Below are 21,649 nucleotides of genomic sequence, written 5' to 3' on the forward strand. Positions count from 1 at the left end.
ACAAAATCTGAAACACCGGCGGGGGGCTTGGACCAACTGTAATTTCTACCAAAATTGGATAATCCGATTCCGGAGGAAAAGCTGATTGCAAAGAGACAGAACTCTTCTACTGCTTGTTAGAGGTATCGCCGCTGCCGTGGTTATCAAAACCAGACCGGACCAGGCGGTCCGACCGGGAACCGGCAACTTTGTGATCTGGGTCAACATCAAAAACCGTAAAAATCAAACCCGGGGTCAATAAGCAAAAAATCTGGTTCACACCCGGAAACAGGTTAACGAACCGGGTTTTAGCCTAAAATGGCGGTAGTGTTGGAATAAATTGAATAAATGTGAATTCAATATTGGAATTAGTGGCAATTCAATATTGGAAGAAGTGGGCATTCATGTTGGAAGAAGTGGGCATTCATGTTGGAATAAGTGGAGAATTGAATAAATGTGAATTTGAAGCACTATTGTCTAGATGTATAGACAATTGTCTTTTAATTTTCCTAAGTATTAAATTAGAATTAAAACAGTTGTTAGTCTATGAGTTATTTTGTAATTTATTAGTAGATTAATGTACTCCTCACTATAAATATGGAGTGCTAGAGATCATTGTAAGCAAGACAAGAAAAACAAAAAGAGAAGTAATTTTTCCATCCACAAAAACACTTATATTTTACTTTCTCTACTCAAAAATATTATTTTTTCAAGTCTTCACAAAATCACTAAAATCCAAATTCGGGATTAATCATTTTTATCCTATCCTGGTGCCTACAGGTAGGTTGCTGGATTTGGGCGGGGGATTTCTGAGGGTGGTCAGATCTGTGTGTTATGAACAAATAGGAGTTGTGGATGGTGTTGAGTGTAGATATTACACTCAATACGTTTACTTTACGTGGATCTTTTGTTTAGATTTAATTATATTTGTGTTTTAATTGATTGATTTTGTGTTTTATAGGTGAAAAACGAGAATTAGGTGGCCATGAAGGAAAAAAGATCAAAAAGAAAGGAAAAAGTTGCAAATAAGGAAACAAATCAAATTGGAAGAAGGCCACCATTTCGAGCATATCTCTCTCATACGAACTCCAAATTAGGTGATTTTGACGGCATTGGAAAGCTAATTTCAAGGGCTACAATTCTTATTTACCCAACATTCCAAAATTCGGACTCCAACATGGCACAAATCGATGAACAAATCCTGATGGGGGAAAGTGGCGGAAATTGATTCCTATTAGGTTTCTACTACTTCCTTATCAAGAAAAACCTATAAAAGCAACAAGTCTCAACAACATAAGGACGAAATTTTACACCACATAACACGAATATCGAAGATCAACGAAGACTCAAGCATAGTTTTTCTTATTTATTTTATTTATTCTATTTTGCTTATCATAAGAATTACGAGTAGTTAAGTTTTTAATCTAGGATTTTGTTGGAACCCTATGTGGGGATGGTGAACCCGTTTTCTTGAGATTATGCAATTATGATTTTATGATTATTTCTTATACTTGTTATGATTGTTAGTGCATGAACTTGATCAATTTATGTGCTTTATCTGTGATTATTGGGATTGACTCGATAGAGCTATTTTGATAATTAGACGGTAAGTGTAAGAACCTTCGAGTAGTTTTCACCGGATGAGTGTGTCAATTGCATGTGGTGTCGTAGACATACAAATATCACCTTAGGTAGCCATTTACGAGACTTGTTAGTTAATGCTTTATTCATAATTTGTTTGCATAGACATATAGTGAACCGTTTATGAATAACAGACTCATAATACACGCGACAGCGGGTTATGAGTAAATTAGTGTCTCGGTTAATAATCATGAATCATATATTTCATAATTGAGGGGTTTTGGGTGAGCAATTCTTGCATAGGGGAAGATAAAATCCTAGGTCCGTTTTTATTGATATTTTCTCGTGTTTAATTGTTTTCATAATTAGTTTAATTATTTAGTTGATTAAATTTGACAACTTTGCGTAGGGTGGATAAAAATCATAATTGTTAGAATTTGGTACTTAGGATTAGATAATTTGAGTATTCCCTGTGGGATCGACATCCGACTCTCACGAGTCCACTTTTACTACTTGTTTGCGATACGTGCACTTGCGTGTTAGGTATTTAGCACCCAACAGATGGCTAGATCTATGGACTGAAGAAAAAAAAAACTAAGAAAAGGAAATAGAAGAAGTGATGCATGAAGATGGATGAAAGATGAAAAGAAGCAAACTGGATGTGGAAAATGATGTTTTCTGAAGTTAAGGGCCCTTTTGGTTGGGCAGATTATATTTGTAGGATACGTATTTGTATGCATCATATATTTGTAGGGTTTAGGTGAACTAATTGAGATTTTACTTTGTTCTTTGAGCGGAGATGAGTGATTTTGTTTTTTCGTGTGTATTTTTTAGTTCAGTTGTTTTATGAAGAAAAATAATTTATTTTATGTTGTTAATTCAGCTTGTTTTGTTGTACTTTCTTTGTAGAACTTTCAAATTGTTGTTGTTGATAGAGTTAATGTTAACAAACTGTGCTAAAAAATCATTCTTTAAAGTTATAGATGAATCTGCGCACACAAATAGCTTTTGAAGATTCGCAATATTTGAAGCTCAATAAACTAATGGATTATATGCCTTTACTTTAGCTTTTACGGTGTCGGGTGTATTGGATTATATGTTTGTAAGTTTACTTGTGTTGAGTGTTCTGGTGGTTTGTTGACTGGTTTCTGAGTGTTCTCGTTTGTATATTTATATATTTCTTCTGTTTCAATATGTTACTGATGATGGGTCTTTCGCTCGCTAACTTCCTTAATATTACACATTGACCCCGGATTTAAACAAATATATCACATTAACCCCCAATTTTTTTTTTCAGAAAATAATTTTTTTTTTCTGAAATGTTTTTTTTTTCCGGCTAGATTCCGGCGTTGACCGCCGGATACCGCCGGATACCGCCGGTCTCCGGCGTTGACTTTTTTTTTCTTAGATTTTTTTTGTTTTTATTAATATTACTATCTTGACTACTAAATTACTGTCTCAGACAGTAATATTACTGTTTGGGACAGTAATATTATGAATGTTATTTTCCAGAACAGTAATATTAATAATATTATTGTCTAAGACAGTTAAATTACTGTTGGATACAGTAATTTAGCAGCCAAGGCAGAATATTAATTAAAATAATTTTTTTTAAGAAAAAAAAAAGTCAATTAACAGTTAATTTTTTGTCTCCGACAGTTAAATAACTGTTGGAGACAGTAATTTAGTAACGAATACAGTAATATTAATTAAAAATGTGTTTTTTAAGAATAAAAAAAGTCAATTAACAGTTAAATTACTGTCTCCGACAATTAAATAACTGTTGGGGACAGTAATTTAGCAACGAATACAGTAATATTAATTAAAATATTTTAAAAAAAATCAATTAACAGTTAAATTACTGTCTCCGACAGTTAAATAACTGCTGGAGACAGTAATTTAGTAGCAAAGACAATAATATTAATTAAAATATTTTTGAAGAAAAAAAAATCAATTTACAGTTAAATTACTGTCTCCGACAGTTAAATAACTGTCGGAGACAGTAATTTAGCAGCCATGACAGTAATATTAATTAAAATATATATTTTTTAAGAAAAAACAAAATTATTAAAAAAAAAAAAAAATTGGATGTCCATCATTTAATTAAGTGCCCTTGTCATGGGCCTATTTGCCATTTACCCTACTTGATATGACTATGACATTAAGGGGTAATTTGACATTATGGGTGATTTAAGAAATGTTGGGGGAGCCATGTCACCCCCTAAGTCTAAGTTGTCTCCACCACTAGCTAAAAGTAATAGTCTGTTAGAACCCTATCAGAATCCGTATCCAATGTATTATCTAATTAGAGTTTCTAACTACGTTTCAAGGGGGGTGAGTGTAATTATCGATACCACATGGACCTTAAAATTATTTAAGCATACCTCAGGGGTGTGGGTGTAATTTACCCTTTACTTATTTTCACATTAGTCCCCTTCTAACTTAATATATTAAAGTACCCTAAGTTATTATATATATATATATATATATATATATATATATATTTATTTTTTAGGGGTCTTTACAAATAAGCCCATCAATGGGTACTTATTCATAAAGAGATCTAGACAAAAAACTCATTTACCAATAAGTCCACACATTGGTCCATATTATTGTAAAGGACTAAAATAACCCTTCATACTTTAATATGCTCCAATTTCATCCTTAACTTTATTTAACCTCAATTTGACCCCAAATTACACAAATTATTCAATTTCGACCCAAAAAAAATTCAAAATTTTTTTTCTTTTCAAAAACTTTTTATTTCCCGCCGGATTCCGGCGTTGACTTTTCATTTTTATTATTTTTTTTCTTCCGGATTTTTTCGCCGGTCTCCGCCGTTGACTTTTTCGATTTTTTTTTTCTTCCGAATTTTTTTCGCCGGTTTTCCGGCGATGACTTTTCAAAAAAGAAAAGAAAAAAAAAAGTCAACGCCGGAATCCGGCAGTAAAAAAAACAAATTTGAAAATAAAAAGTTTTGGGTCTAAATTGAATAATTTGTGAAATTTGGGGTCAAATTGAGATCAAATTAAGTTAAGGATGAAATTGAAGCATATTAAAGTATGCTAAAAAAAAGTCAAAATTGAATTTTTGTGGTCAAAATTGGATTTTAGTGGACAAAATTGATTAAACTATGGTTACAATTAAGAATTATGTATAAAGGGTTGAGGGTAATATTGCCATATAAATGAATGTTTCCTTTATTTATAATAAATATTAAAAGAATGGGCTTATTGGTGAAAGAGATATAGCCCCTAAACCTAAAATAATAAAGATGCTTGGTTGGGGACTTATGCACAAAAACCCTTATTTTTTTAATCCAAAGGTGTGCAGTGTGCAAGTGCACATCCTAGAACCATAGTAGATTCGTTGTATTTCAAGTGGAAAAATTCCAGTCGGTGGAACTGGAAGCCTGTCCTGTCTGTTAAGCTCTCCGAGACAACCTAGGACCCAACACCCAACCAACTGTACCATCACCTCCTGCCACGTGTCATACAAATTCGTGAGGCTTCACAGCTACGAGATCGAAAACCTGGCAATTTAAAAGGAAAAGAGGACGATAATTTACAACACCTGTTTTCTTATAAACAAATAATGCATTTATACTTGTTGATCCGAGTACGAAGGCAAACAATCCGACTTGTTGCCAATTACTATAACAATGTTAACAATATAAGATCTTCATATAACTAAAACCCGCAAAAGAAAAATCATTAGTCCGGGAAATTGAAATTTAATTTCAGAGTTCGAACTTGGTTCTTCGTTAATCGGGAGATAAAAAGAGACTGGCATTTGTTTATCGTTTTACAATAGTTAAAAATACAAATAATTAGTGCTTGGGGAAAGTTTTCAAATAAATTAAGAGGAATTAAACTAAAACAATTCACATTTTAACATCACACGGTCTTTTTATGTGATGTTAGCCATAATTTTTTTCGGCGGCACAAGACTTTTTGACAGATCTTTAATAATCTCCAACTCCTTTTGAAATAATGGACTCAACCCATGCTCAGACGTATATGTCGGAAAATGATTATGCTTCCCATATAATATTATGAGCTCCCATATGTCATCCAATTGTTTCACTCCCACAACCTGAAAACCACAATGGATTTTATTGCTACCAGTCCATCTTCTCGGGCGTGCAGTTGGTTAGTTGATGGTGTATCTCCTTTCGCCCCAAATAGGTCACAAGTCAGGTACGTTTTATTTTTAGGGTCACTTCTTTTAGCCAACTTTACAAGAAGATTTCTAGCAACGGACCTCGCCCAATCTACCAGCTCGTCATTGGAGTCAAACAATTGAGTTGTCGTAAAATAATCAGTATGATCGACTTCAACTTCAGCCGTATTGTGTTGGTTTTCCTGAAAAAAGAGTAGAAAAAATTAATAACAAAAATAAAAAGCAAAAAAAACCGGGGGGAGGGGGGTGCCCAAGCCGGGCGCCTGAAGTAGTTACACACGTCCGGTTTGGGCGTGGGACTGGGGTTTTGCACGCCCAACTTGGGCGTGTAAAACAGCTTCGAGTGTCGGGTTGGGCGTTTGCCCTTTATGTCCAGATTTTTCGAACGAAATGACAAAAATTTTACTTCGTTATGATGTGTATCTCGATCTTCATCCGATGAGCTCATTTGTGTTCGTATATCACTTCAACAAAAATGATGTTATGCTAAATTGGCTTCTATTGTAAATGAGAAGGGTTTTTTTCTAGAGAGATAGGGAATTAGATTTGAAACAAATAACAATTTTTAAACCCAAAAAGTAAGTCCCCATAAATAATCATTCAAAAACTAGATAACACAGTTGTCTTACATTTACTAGACCATTTCATTTATAAAATTAGATACTATAGACCATTTCATTTGTAAAATTCATATTGGGCCTGAGGCAACATTGTCTGTATATTGGGCCTTAAAGTATGTATGGCTTTATTTGGGTGGCAACCAAAAATAATTAAAAATACCCAAAAATAATTGAAAACGCCGTCTGTGGGAATCGAACCCACGACCACGTGGTTAAAAGCCACGCGCTCTACCAGCTGAGCTAAGACGGCTAATTAATAAAATAATCTTTACATAGTATCTAACTTAATGTGACTATTAACGGGATATATATATATATATATATATATATATATATATATATAAAAGTGATAATAATGTTGGGGTGGGGAATATATAAATCGTGTAAGTTGACAGGGCCATTTTGAATTTGTCAAAATCATTCTTTTCCATATTCCAAAAAGCAGTGGTTGTAGTATACGTTTATCATCATTTTTGCCAAGTGAAGCCAGAAATCATATTCCCTCACAACTCTTACGTGTCGTGTCATCCACCTTTAATTTGATTATTTGAAAAGACAATTTATATATGTATATATATGATATATCCTCAATTCATATGATCAGTTGATTTTATTAATTTATCTAGTGGTTTGCTGAGGGTTGAAATAATTAATGGGTACCAATAACATGAGTACTCCACACCATGCAGGAAATCCTTCACTAGAATTCAAGGTATAACACCGTACAGTAGATCGATGATATATTATTCATGATCCGTGCACGTACGAGCGACGAATGATTCTTTTTGGCATTGAATTCATATATCTATACTTGACATATATATATATATATATATATATATATGCTCGTGAATCATAATAAATGCATGCAATAAATCCTACAGTAGTTATGACATGGAAGAGATAGATATAAGGGTGGAAACGACTTTTTTCAATTCCGTCGATTACGATTCAAAAAATTTCAATCTTGTAATACATTTTTTTATTCTGATTTCCTATATATTTATTGAAATACAAAATGGATTATTAGAATCAGAAATATGTAGTATATAATCGGAATTCTTATTTCTCTTTCCGATTTTGTTTTTTTTCTGAACATTCTGATTTTATGTTCTAAAGTACACTTATAAAATCAATATAATTATATACTTATATGATGTTTTTTAGTTTGTTATTTTTAATAATATATAGGATCGAGTAAACAATAAAAAATACCCATGTGTAATCACTTAATAGCAAAAAAAAACCCTGTGATAAATAAACTAGTAAAAACCCCCCTGTGAAATGAAGTTAAAGGCAGAAACCCCCTGTTTGACTTTTGTGTACCTTTCTCGCTGGATGTGTGGTTGGTATCTGATTTTTAGACGCGAAATGATAAAATTGTCCCTTATAATGTATTTATATGTATATACACTATATTATATATATTTTTTTTAACTCGATTGTTTAGAAATTAAAGTATTATTAAAATTTTAGTAACAATTAAATTGAAAATTATTAAAATTTTGATAATCAAATTAAGTATAGGTTTTTTAAATAAAAATAAAGGAATACATAATATTAGAATTGAAGTTTTCTTTTGGCTTACGGATAATATAAAATATATAAAGAAATTATCTAATAATAAAAATAGAAATAAAAAACCCCATTGTACTTTTCTAATTAAGATATGATAAAAATAAAATAATTAAAGTATTTATAAAATATAAGAATTTATTAATTGCAAAATTCTCGGGGTATTTGTGTCTTTTTATATCAGGTCAACAGTCAAATGAATAATGGGCCGAGTGTGCTATATAAATAATTTCATAGGGAAGTTGTCGCTAGTTTATTAATCACACGAGAGTTTTCACTATTTAAAGATTACACGTGAGTAATTTTTGCGGTTTACTCTAATATATAAGGCAAATTGCACTTTACCCCAAAAAAATACCAATTTTTTACCTTCCCCCTAAAATATAAATTTGATTTGACATATTTCCACTCCGTATTAACATTAGGGCTATCATTATCTCCCCCAATCTGAATCACCAAAAATGATGCAAGTATACATCGGAAACATTTCAGGAAGGCAACCTCGAAGCCATAGGCATATCCTGCAAATCTCAATTACTTTACATGGTAAAGTGTTGGGGGTCCCACGAGATAGCACAAACTTCACATTGGTATAATATTGTCAAATCTAGATCTAGCTCAATAGATTTTGCTCCTAGGTTTCCCCAAAAGACCTCAATCCAATAGAGTTGTAGGTCGGACCACAAAAAGACCACCGATCCTCTCCTGAATTTGTGCATGGGGCTCGTACCATCTTTGTTTCAGCACACCGAGCCTCAAACAAAGGAACATCGAGCCTCCCACTTAGAGCTCGTCGAGCCGTCTATCATTTCTGCACCGGGAGCTCACCATATTTGTTGGGCACCGAGGACTTCCAGCAATTTACACCATCGTTAAGTCTGGGCCGTGGCTATGATACCACTGTCGGGGGTCCCAGGAGATAGCACAAACTACGTATATTGGTATGATATGTCCAATATGGGTCAAGCCCAATAATTGATTTTGCTCTTGGGTTTTTTTTAAAGGTCTCATTCCAATAGAGTTGATATCCCCACATTATAAACCATTGATATTTCCATATTAAAACGATCTGGGACTTGATTTGCACCTCAACATTAGGAATGATAAACCTTGCACCTCAAATACGTTACACATGGTGCAGTTCTAATGCACCACAGTTTATAGTTTATGGTCATCATCATCACCATTATAATCTTCTCTAAATCTAGCCAATAACTTCGCGCGCCATCTTCACCACTGCCACCATCCATGTCTCCTAATCCACCGACTGTTGTTGCTGTTATATCCCACTGAAGGTCACAAGATGTTGCACTAGCCATATCAAATCACCTTGGGGAAATTACAGTTTTTACCATTTCACATGATTTAATTAGTATCCCATGTTCGCATAAAATAGATTTGGTCCCTTATGTTTTAATAATTCAACACTTTTGGTCATTTTCTTCAATTTACCGTTAGTTTGTTTGTTAAGGCGGCGATGAGCACGCACTTAATTTCATTAGTTTTAACGGGAGATTGACGGAAAAGACTAAAAGTGTTGAATTTTTGAAACATAAGGGACCAAATGTGTTTTCTGTGAACATGGGGGACCAAATATGAAATCAGTGCAAACTTGAGGGATGAAAATTGTATTTTTCCCTCTTATAAAGAATAACCCCATCCCTCCCAAGTGTTAGCTATCAGAATCGCCCCAAGTGTTCTGGTTTTTTTTTTTTTTTTGAATAAAAAAATAAAAGATTGGTACTATAATATGGCCGTACAACTAGGGGTTGAAATCAGAATGAAATTACCGAATTTCGCCAATGCCCATCAGAAAATATCCGAATTTAGAACCGTATATAAATGTTGAGCAGATTAAATGAGGGTAGGTTTTGTAATAAATAAATTAAATTGTTTTTTTTTTCTTTTTGGTCTCTAGTAATGGATAAGAATTTTTTTTTAAGTGTAAGATCATATTATATTTATATTTAATCTTGGACATACATGTTATATATTCTTCAAAATTTATTTTGCTAAATGATGTGATTATCTCTACATGATGCAAAAGTGTGGCAATTTCTTGAGGAAATATTTTAGGAAACCTATGAAATTTATTGCAAAAATTATTATTATTCTCGAGCAAAAAAAACTTTGTCGCTAGCCGAAGCCCATAGTAATAATAAAGAACGTTTGCTAAACAACGAGTAAACCCTAAGTACAAGTGTTAATTCTCGCTTCGAGTTAGCCATGCAGATTTTCTCGTAGTCCATGCGAAATTCTGATGAAGCAATTAATTGACATATTTGATGGTGACCAATCTATGTATTTAGTTCACATAACTCGTATTATCGCCCACTCTCGATAAATAGCATTTATTTCCTTCTATTACTACCTCTATATTATCTAAACCTTCGATTACGGCTGCAAATTTGTAGAATAAATTTTGTTGCTCTTTCTTTTTCTTCACATTTACGGCTGCAAATTTGTAACTTTGCATCTTAATTACGTTGTTTATAATTTCATTTCTTCCACTCTATCATTTGATTTGCATTTACTTTATAAACTTGATTTCTCAGTGATTATTCAAACTTCTTTTTGTGCATGCAGCTCGGTGTGGATGCATATTTAGCTATCTTGCTTCAAAATTGCGAGTCAAGATTTGATTTTATTATTTTGAAAACAATTGTGTAATACTTCTCGTGGGTTTGGCGTAACAGGCGGAATTCGAAAACTTGTTTAATCCTCAACCCTGATTCTAACTTACATACATGTCCAAACTATTTTATAGGAGATTTTATTAGCGCTAGTTTCGTTTATCTTCGATCAACTAATATTAGTTTCTTGATGAGTCGACGTGAACTCAATAAAATTTTATTATTGCATGCATTTATTAGATTCTCAAGAAAAAAAAACCTTCTCGCAAGCCAAATTAAAATCTATATTTAATAACAATAAAGAATGTTCGGTAAACGGCAAGCAAACCCAAAGTAATGTTGATTTTCGCTCTGAGTTTGTCTTGCAGGTTTTCTCGTCACCCATGTATATTCGTCTGATGACCCTGATGACCGATTTCATGACTATCATCTTGACCTATCTGAAGGTGATCGCTCTGTGAATTTAGTTGATAGATCTCGCGTAAAATCGACCTTAACGAACGATAATACGAAATCTATGCACTAAATTCATAGAGAGGTCACCATTAGATAGTTCAATTAATTGTTTCATTGGAACTTCACATGGGCTACGAGCAAATCTACATGAGCAAACTCGAAGCACGAATTAACATTTGTACGCCGTGTTTTCTTGTCGTTTAGCAAACATTCTTTATTGTTACAATGGATTTTGGCTCGCGAAAAAGAATCTAGAAAATCAAAAATAATATTTAAAAATTGGAATGAATTTTTTTTCAAATCGATATCAACAAAATTTACATCGCGCTAAAATACCATTAATTCACAAATATAAAAATACATACACTCATGTGTTGGTATGTGTAAAAGAAGGTAAAAGTCATCTGCCTAACATAGACTTTGCCCAAATTATTATATTGTTGAAAATTAAAAGCTTAGGGATCGAACAACTAATCATTAAATTTAAATGAGAATGCATAGTTGCATAATTTATTAAAATTTCATGATTCAGTAATTGGATTTCGTGAAAATACTCCCTCAAGAAAAATTGCCATAGTTTCGCATCATGTAGACATATGCATGTCAAATATTATTACAACATATGAACATAAAATGAAAAATACTATGATGTTACACCTAAAAACAAATTCTTATACATTATTCACGCAGCACTTACAAATTCTTACTTGTAAGGGACAAAAAGAGAAAGAAGAAAAAACAATCTGATTTATATATTACAAAAGTTACATTCATATGATTAAGCTTTGTTTCATTGCTACATTTTGTTTCCCATCATCAACCTTTTTTAAAGACAACAGAGAGAGATATATTCGGTCCTTTTTATAGAGAGAGAAAGTGACGTAAAACCCTAGAAATTTAAAGTCAAAGTACACCTGAACACAGGCCCACTGGGCTTAGATTGTCTAATTTATGTCGGTGACCTAGGTTTTTGATCTTTGCTCTAAAATTTATATTTTAAAGAAGATGCAAACAATATATTATTTCCCATTTGCATCGGAAATTCTATATGAATTTGATCTCTACTTATTATATGCAAACATTTTCTTATACTTATTATATTTGTGTCGGATATACATGGGCAACGAGAAAAACTGCATGGCAAACTCAGAGCGAAAATCAACATATGTACTTGAAGTTTGCTTGTCGTTTAGCAAACTTTTTTTATTGTTACTATATATAGATTTAGGCTCGCGACGAGGTTTTTTTTTGCTCAAGAATCTTAATAAATGCATACAATAGACTTAATTTGATTGAGTCCACGTCGCCTCCGAAAGAAACTAACATTAATTGATCGGAAATAACCGTAATTAACGCTAATTTGAATCTCCTATAAATATTTTGGACATGTAAGAGTTAGAATTAGCTATGGGTAGAGATCATAAATAAGTTTTCGAATTATGCCTATATACAATCTTAAAATTTCCAATTTTGTAATAAAAAAATTATTATGATTTCCTATTTTTTGAAATATATAAAAAATGGATGAGAATCAGAAATATTCGACTTGATCACAATATTAAAAAACACTCATTTTAGGCATTGTTTCAACAACTTGACCCATGTAAAGCATAGTATTATCAACTTTATCTAAAAATTACTTATAAAGTTTGATTGTGTCTCAATATTTACATGTCAAGAATATCCTAAAAGAAGTTTCTTCATTCATGAATTACTTAATCGTTAGGAATGCTTAGGGAACAACTTATAATTAAAATTTTATGCAAATACTGCATAGTTGCATGATTCTTTTTTTTTAATTCTTTTTTTAAGATTCAGCTATCGAATTTCCAGACAACATACCCTCACTATTAAAGATCATTACATTGCTTAGCAAAATTAGTGTTCTAAATATCGGCTGTGACGGCCGATATATCGGTTGCCATATCGATCGGTGGCGGTCGTAAACCCTAAAATCTACGTACAAACGCTAACGCAAGTATACTTATTCCTTTACGAATTTCAACAAACAAAAATTTATAAATTTATGTAAGGGATAGAAAAGGAAAAATAACTAGATTGATGATAAAAAGGAGTCGCGTTCATATGAATTAGTCCCGTCTTGTGACTTGTCACTACATTTACTTTCTTGTCAGCTTTTTCTCCTGAGACCGAATTTGACGTGTTAAGAACATTCTAAAGTACCAGAATGTTTCTGACACCTCAAATTCAGTCGGAACATATTCATATGAATGTAGCTACCTCTGCTTTTGTATAAACCAGTTCGATATTCCTATTTCCCTTATGAAAATGTTTTTCTTTCTCAAGAGGACCAATAGATCCTCCTGAGCAATTTTGATACACCAATCTAAAAATCCAACTTGATATCATATCTAATTCAAGAACAATCTTTGTTCAACCATCTCGGTCTAGAAAAAGAATAAAAGAAAATCGTTTATAGTTAAGGAAAAAATAATTCAAAAGGAATGTACAGTATTCTCCAAAAAAAATTTTGTATAGAATCTAGTTCCATCAAGGGAAAAAGAGATATGTTCAGGAAAATCACTAACAAGTTAAGCATGGATCAATAAAATAAATGTTATTGTATGATTATAATTTTCTTTTTGTATGTGAGAATTCTATGAACTTCTCTTATTATAACATGTTGATGTAATTGAAGGTTTTTTTTTCTTTCAAATGTAAGAATTAATTGAAAAAGTCTAGATAATAAGATGGAGGTAACATAAAGAAGGAAATGCTACTCTGAGAGAGAGAGAGAGAGAGAGAGAGAGAGAGAGAGAGAGAGAGAGAGAGAGAGAGAGAGAGAGAGAGAGAGAGAGAGAGAGAGAGAGAGAGAGAGAGAGAGAGAGAGAGAGAGAGAGAGAGAGAGCGATTATACGAGATCGATATTAATTACTTCATTATAATTTCACGGACGGATATACATGGGTTACGAGAAACTCTGCATGGCTAACTCGAAGCGAGAATCAATAGCTTAACTAATTAGGGTTTGCTTATCGTTTTAGCACATTATTTATTGTTACTCATTTTTTGTTTTAAAGTTACAAAATCACTATAATTATATACTTATATGATTCTTTTTATTTTGTTATTTTTAATAGGAGTAAACATCAAAAAGTAACTGTTAGTAATCTCTTAATAGTAAAAAGGACCATGTAATAAATAAACTAGCAAAAAAACCCCTGTCAAATTAAGTTAAAGGTAGAAATCCCCCCTGTTTGACTTTTGTGTGCCTCTCTCGCTGGATGCGCAACTAGTTACTTATTTTTAGACGTGAAATGACAAAATTGTTCCTCAAAATGTATTTTATATGTATATACATTATGTAATATATATTTTCTTTTTAATTTGATTGTTTAAAAATTAAAATATTATTAAAATTTTAGTAAACAATTAAATTGAAAAATTATTAAAAAATTGATAATCAAATTAAGTATAGATTCTTTTAAATAAAGAATAAAGAAATACATAATAATAGAATTGAAGTTTTCTTTTGGATTAGGGTTACGGATAATTTAAAATATATATACAAAAATTATCTAATAATATAAATAAAAATAAAAAACTCCATTGTACTTTTCTAATTAAGATATGACAAAAATAAAATAATTAAAGTATTTATAAAATATAAAAATTTATTAATTGCAATTCTTGGGGTATTTGTGTCTTTTTATATAAGGTCAACACTCAAATGAATAATGGATCGATACCATTTTTTCACTTTCCCCCTAAAATATAAATGTCTTTGACATATTTCCACTTCGTATTAACATTAGAGCCATCATTAATATACAGAGGAAACATTTTTTCACTTTCCCCCTAAAATATAAAGAGTAAAAAGCAGTTTACCCCCTAAATTAGGACCCATTTTGCGCTTTGCCCCCCAAACTATTTTTTTTTGCACGTTTTTACCTAAACTTGAGATTTTGTTGCACGGTGCCCAAAAAGTGGTATATTCCGGCAAAATTCATCGGAATGTTAAGCACGTGCTATTCACGTGTGTTTGGCAGGGGTGAATTTGTCTTTTCATTGGCAATAAAACACGTGTCGTCCACCTGCCTTATTTTCTCCCTTCCCTCCTTGAATTCTCTCTCGTCCTCTTTCTTAAATTATTACCAAGAAGAAAATTATTAACTCCAAATGAAGAATAAATGATATTTTCTTCTAAGTATGATCACTCCCCCAAAAATCGTAAATTAAAAAAAAAAAAAAAAATCGATCACAGCCCTTTACGAAATCTCGTAGAATCTCGCTGCAAAGGCATCAATGGCCACAGATGGTGACTCGCTGACCGCAAAACCTTCTTCGATTCCGCCGTCGCCGTTTCGACGGGCTCCTTCCCCGGCCACAATTTCCACGGCTTCGCAACCCCATTAGCCTCGTCTGCCGGCGCCAAAATGGAGTCGTTTCGCGATGGGATGGTGGGAGGTTGTGGGCTGGGGTTTGGGCGATGGGTCTCGTTGTCGGAGTTGGGTCCTGGGTTGCTTTGGTAGAGTCGATTAGAGGAATTCCGATGGCGGACGGGGTGGGAATTGGAAGCGGCGCAGAGGAGGAATTTGGGCTGAGGAAGGATCGAAAACAAGAATAAGAAAAATCAGAGGAAAAAAGAAATTGATTCTCTGTAGTTGAATTAGAGAGAGAGAGAGAAATTGATTCTCTGTAGTTGAGAATTAGAGAGAGAAATTTTGCCGATTAAAAAAACGAAAATGAAAAGGAGAGATAAAAAAGAAAAAGAGAAATGAAAAAGAAAAAGGGAAAATTAAACCTTTAGTCAAGATGTGAGTGAATAGACAAATTTAACCCTATCAATTTTACATAAATTGATATGTGGCGCGCGTGCTTAACATTCGAGTCAATTTTGCCGGAATATACCACTTTTTGGGCACCGTGCAACAAAAACTCGAGTTTAGGTAAAAACGTGCAAAAAAAAATAGTTTAGGGGGCAAAGCGCAAAATGGGTCTTAATTTAGGGGGCAAAGTGCTTTTTACTCAAATATAAATGTCTTTGACATATTTATAGGAAACATTTTTTCACTTTCCCCTAGGAAACATTACAGGAAGCCAAATCCTCCTCTGAATTTGTCCAATTTGGGTCAAGCCAAATTGGTTTTGCTCTTGAATTTTTCCAAAAATTCTCATTCCAATAGAGTTGATATCCCCACATTATAAACCATTGACATTTCCTATATTAAATCGATGTGGGACTTGATTTACACCTCAATAGTCGGAATGATAAACCTGCCACCTCAAATACGTCACACATGGTGCAGTTCCAATGCACCACAGTTTATAGTTTATGGACATCCATCATCACCATTATAATCTTCTCTAAGTCTAGTCAATAATTTCTCCATCTCCACCAATGCCACCATTCATGTCTCCCTAATCCACCGATTGTTGTTGTTATATCCCACCAAAGGTGACAAGATGTTCCACTAGCCACATCAAATCACCTTGTTAAGGGGGAAATTACAGTTCTCATCCCTCAAGTTTTTACCGATTTCACATTTAGCCCCCATATTCACAAAAAACATATTTGGTCCCTCATGTTCCAATAATTCAACACTTTTGGTCATTTCCGTCAATTTACCGTTAATCTGTTAGTTAAAGCATTGATGGGGCCACACACTTGATTCCATTAGTTTTAACGGGAGATTGACGGAAAAAGACTAAAAGTGTTGAATTTTTTAAACATAAGAGACCAAATGTGATTTTTGTGAATATGGGGACCAAATGTGAAATCAGTGCAAACTTGAAGGATGAAAACTGTATTTTTTCCTCTCATAAAGAATAACACTGTGCACCTATGTCACGATGGATGCCACATTCTTAGAGTCAGAAAGTTTTTATCCGCCACCAATATCCAATTCACCTCTCGATCTTCAGGGGGAGATACACAATGAAGAGCATAATTGAACTAATTTTGAATGGCTTGGATTTGAGGAAAACTCAAATCAGATGGATAATGAAGAAGAAACATTCGTTAGTGTTGAGCCAAGTGCAAAAGAATATGGTAATGTGAATGAGAATGTCACGAGAGTCGAACACTTGTCGACTGACTCCATAACCGGATCCCTCTACTCTTAAGTACCTAAAGATCGTTCTCCTGAGAATATTCCTGAGGTAAGCTCTCTCACCACACCTACTCATTCAAGTAATTCGGATATTTCTACTGCTTATGTTTTACCTTTCAGAAATAATAGAAGCAGTGCACCAAATAGATACTCTCTAGATGTTGAAGAAACAAGATGAAGGTACCCCATCGCCAATTATCACAGGGGATGACTTTGAAGAAATCTCTAGACTCCAAAAGCAACTAGCAACTATTGTTATTGAAATGAAGAATCTTAGAGGACTAAAATACTTTTTGGAAAAAGAAGTAGCAAGATCGCAACGAGAAATTTTATTTTTCCAAAGAAAATATGTACTGGATTTGTTATCTGGAGTAGGTTTGTTGGATTGCAAGCCTGCTGATACACCGATGCACAGAACCATAGGCTTGGAGAGTGCTCAAACCATTGTACCAGCCAACAAAGAGAGGTAGCAACAATTAGTTGGAAAACTAATTTACCTATCACGTATGCACGCCCTGACATTGCTAATGTTGTCAGTGTAGTGAGCCAGTTCATGCACCATCCAAGTAAAGACCATATGTAATCGGTCATTCGAATTCTACGTTATCTATAATCTTCTCCTGGCAAAGGCATTATGTTCTCCAAGAATAATCATCTAAGGATCGATGGCCACACAGATGCTAGTTGGGCGGAAGTATTTCTGATAGAAAATCTGTTGGAAAATTGAGGTGTTCACCTCAAATTTGAAAAATATTGAAGTAAAATTTCGTGATTGTTTCAAGGAATAAATAATGGAAACATAATCTACGCTTCGAGTAGATAATTGTAGTGTGTTTAATTACTCAAATCCAATATGGGATGAATGAGAAATAAATGCACAAAGTAAGTATTTCAATTGGTGGGAGGTAAAAAGTCATATATCCCACATTAGGAAAATAGCATTAATGAGAACAATTTAAATAGTATCAAGTGGATAGCTAGAGGTATAATCAAGTGCGGGCTTAAGTACAAAGCCACACGTGCGCCGCCGCCCGCTCGGACCGTGACCTTGCCCTTTGGACTTTGGAAATGTTTGGTTTGGAGTTGGATCCGTTTTGGGCCTAAATTAATTAAGTTTTGGGCTGGAAATTATAAATAAAACCCTAGTTTTCCAGCAATCTCACTCTATCATCCAAGCATTCATAAGCATAATTGTTGCATTATCTTCCCTTCGTGTCAAAAAGTCCAAAACGTCTTTTCGAACGGGGCAATTTTGTCTTAATGAGAAAGAACAAAGTTCTTGCCTCGACTATTCTCTATTTCTCAAATTCTCCATTCAAAAATTACCTATCTCGAAAACCTATCTATAACAAAATCGACTTCAGGCTACTTCACTCTTGTAGGAGGCAACCTAGTTACCTGGAGAAGCAAGAAGCAAATGGTGGTGGCACTTTCTAGTGCCGAATTTCGTGCAATAACTAAAGATCTTTGTGAAGTTTTACGCTAAAGGTCTCCGTGAAGCAAGAAGCAAAAGGTTGATGGCTGAGATTGGTTTTGCTCCTAACTCCAAGATGAAACTCTTTTGCGACAACAAGGCAGGCAAATTGCTAATTTCTCACAACCCTGTCCAACACAATCGGACTAAACATGTTAAGGTGGATCGACATTTCATCAAACAAAACCTTGAAGATAGAATAATTTGTTTTCCATTTCATCAAGCATAATTTTTTACAACTCACTTGACAAGTTGCGCGTTCAAGACATGCAAGCACGAACAGGGAGTGTTGGCGTGAGCTGTAAAACAGATTTGTAGGGATTGATTTCAATCCCATCTCATATGGGTCCAACATATTCTTTCCATAGCTTGCTAAAAATAGCTCTCTGGGATTTCTCTTATTTTTCTATATTGTACTCTTTGTGAGAAGACGAAAATAAGATGAATAAAATAAGTTCAGCACTATTTGTCATTAATTACAGTCACCAAAAAAATTCTTGATAATGACAATCTTTCACCATTTATAAGGCCAAAAAAATAAATAAATAAGTAAACTTTCACCAATAATCACCACATGAACATTGACCACCAGCAAACCGATGAAAACGATTAATGTCTCTAAGTATAATCTCCCTCTCGAAAATCTCCGACGCAAACTTCATAACCGTGTGGCAATCGCCGCAAGTCCGAAGGTTCTTCTTTATTCGAATAGTAGCCCCAACCGGAAGGCTCAAAAGCCCGTACGCAAGCGCCAACTTCTCACTGTGGTACCATAGGCTCCGCTCCTTGTACTCTCCCACATCGTTGACCGCATACTGAATCTCGGCCACATATCCTTTCTTCCTCACAAGTTCCTCCAACTCCCCAAGCTTCTCATATATCTCGTTCGTCATAAAATGCGATCTATCGTGAGCTTTAAAAACATGTGTCGTATTTCTCACGTCAAGCCAACTATACCCCGGCTCTTTTCTAACCCTATTGAACTCCATCAATCTCCCCACTTCGTTCGCTTCTTCTAATCTTCCTCCACGAGCATACATATTACGAAGCAAAACGTAATTACCGGGATTATTCGGTTCTATTTGGAAAAGCCTCACCGCAACTTCTTTCCCCATATCAATATCACCGTGTTTTCTGCATGCTCCAAGCAATGCTCCCCAAACGGATATATCAGGTTCGATCGGCATTTTTTCCACAAATCTTTTAGCTTCGTTCAACCTGCCAGCTCGCCCGAGCAAATCAACCATGCATGCATAGTGCTCGAGCCCTGGATTCATTTTGTAACTCTCGCTCATCAAATTGAAGTAAGAAAACCCTTCGTCAACTCGCCCCGTATGCCCACAAGCAGATAAAACAGAGACGAAAGTTATGTAGTCTGGCTCTATACCAGCTTTCAGCATTTCGTCGAACATTTCTACGACCTGATCTGCACAGCCGTGCTGTTGGTAGGCAGAAATCATGGCGGTCCATGATATCACGTTGTGTTCTTGATTTTCAGCGAAGGCTCTTCTAGAATCAACGAGGCTACCGCATTTTGCGTACATTGTAACCAATGAGCTAGCAACACATGTATTTACTGAAAATCCGGTTTTCATTATCTGGTTGTGGACCAGGCAGCCCTGATCGAGTGCAGCAATGCCCGCAGAAGCATGAAGCACGGTCGAAAACGACACCTCGTCGGGGAATATGCCTTCTCGTCTCATAATCCAAAAGTAATTGCAAGCTTCCTCGAAACTACCGTTTTGGACAAAGCCCATCATCATAACATTCCACGTTACTACATCTCTGTCTTCAATCGTCCTAAACAATTTTTCGGCATCGTCAAAGACTCCGCACTTGGAATACATGTCCATTAAAGAATTCTTGACATAAGCTAAATACTCCAACCCGTTCTTAACAACGATTCCGTGAACTTGCCTGCCGATTGCAGCCCCACATATATTAGCACAAGCACTCAAAACACTAGACAAACTCACCTGATCCGGTCTTATCAAATCCTCCCCAATCAAGCTCCTGAAGAAATCAATCGCCTCGATATAACACCCGTTCCGCAAAAAACCCACGATCACAGAATTCCAAGACACAAGATTCCTCTCGGGCATTTCATCGAACACCCTCCACGCACACATGATTTCTCCGGATTTCGCGTACATGTCCACCAACGCACTACCGACAAACACATCGGATTCAAACCCATGTTTACGTATCAAAGAATGCATCTGTCCCCCCACCGCCGCACCACCACAAGACGGCAAAACAGCAGAAAATGTAAAATGGTTGGGGGAGATACTCCTCCCCCTCATTTCATTAAAAAAGGTGAGAGCTTTAGAGGGTAAATTGCAGCGAGAAAGGTGGGAGATAAGGGATGTGTAAGTGAACACATTCTTCGTGCCGTCAAAATCGGTTCTTGAATTCGAAGCTGAAAATAGCGAGAGTGATTGGGAAATGTGGCCGCATTTAGAGTACAGGTTGAGGAGGCTGTTGAACAGGAAAGGGGAAGAAATGCAATCTCCGGTGATGAGGCGAGCGTGGATTTGGGCGGCATGATTCAGATTCTTGGCGCGGTTGAAGAGTTGGGTGAGTTGGGTTGAAGAAATATATTGGAATGATTGTGGGAATGGAGCTTTCATAAAGAAATAGAGCAACAGATATCGAACTCTTTTATTTATTGTGGGGAAATGTATGGGGATTCGACTTTGTATTTTGGAGCAGAGATTGGAGGGAGAAATTGTAGTTTTGATTCTACTTCTCCATTTCTTTTAAGCTCTCTTGGAAAAAAAAAAAAAAGAAAAAAACTTCAATTGATGTTCGTTTCGATTCTTTCAAATATATTTAACTGTGTTTGCGTTTGGAAAACAGAAACTTAAAATTTAGTGGTTGGCTAGAAGTCTAAACTAATATCAAAATTTTCTCACTTTGTTATTACCATATTTTAGAAAAGTTTTTATACTTTTTTTTTTTCTTACATTAATACAACAAATAAACTTTTTTAATAGCAAAGTAATAAAATATCTCTCATCACAATTTATACATTTTTTTTTTCCTCATTTCAAATCCAAAAATTAAAAAAATTGA

The 21,649-nt window shown here is 34.5% G+C and overlaps 1 protein-coding gene and 1 non-coding gene across 2 annotated transcripts; both read right to left on the bottom strand.

The window, feature by feature from the left end:
* Nucleotides 1–6,539: 6,539 nt before the first annotated feature.
* Nucleotides 6,540–6,612, bottom strand: TRNAK-UUU (transfer RNA lysine (anticodon UUU)). Its single transcript has one exon. It is a non-coding gene; the product is annotated as a tRNA-Lys (tRNA).
* A 12,401-nt stretch (nucleotides 6,613–19,013) lies between these two features.
* Nucleotides 19,014–21,408, bottom strand: LOC105973565 (putative pentatricopeptide repeat-containing protein At5g52630). Its single transcript, XM_012998600.2, has one exon. It carries the CDS (start codon nucleotides 21,202–21,204, stop codon nucleotides 19,132–19,134), a length of 2,073 nt encoding a protein of 690 aa, XP_012854054.2. The 5' UTR covers nucleotides 21,205–21,408; the 3' UTR covers nucleotides 19,014–19,131.
* Between the last annotated feature and the right edge of the window lie 241 nt (nucleotides 21,409–21,649).

The sequence above is a fragment of the Erythranthe guttata genome, chromosome 4, assembly GCF_056151865.1.
Source record: "Erythranthe guttata isolate IM_541 chromosome 4, IM_541, whole genome shotgun sequence".
NCBI classification, from domain to species: Eukaryota; Viridiplantae; Streptophyta; class Magnoliopsida; order Lamiales; family Phrymaceae; genus Erythranthe; species Erythranthe guttata.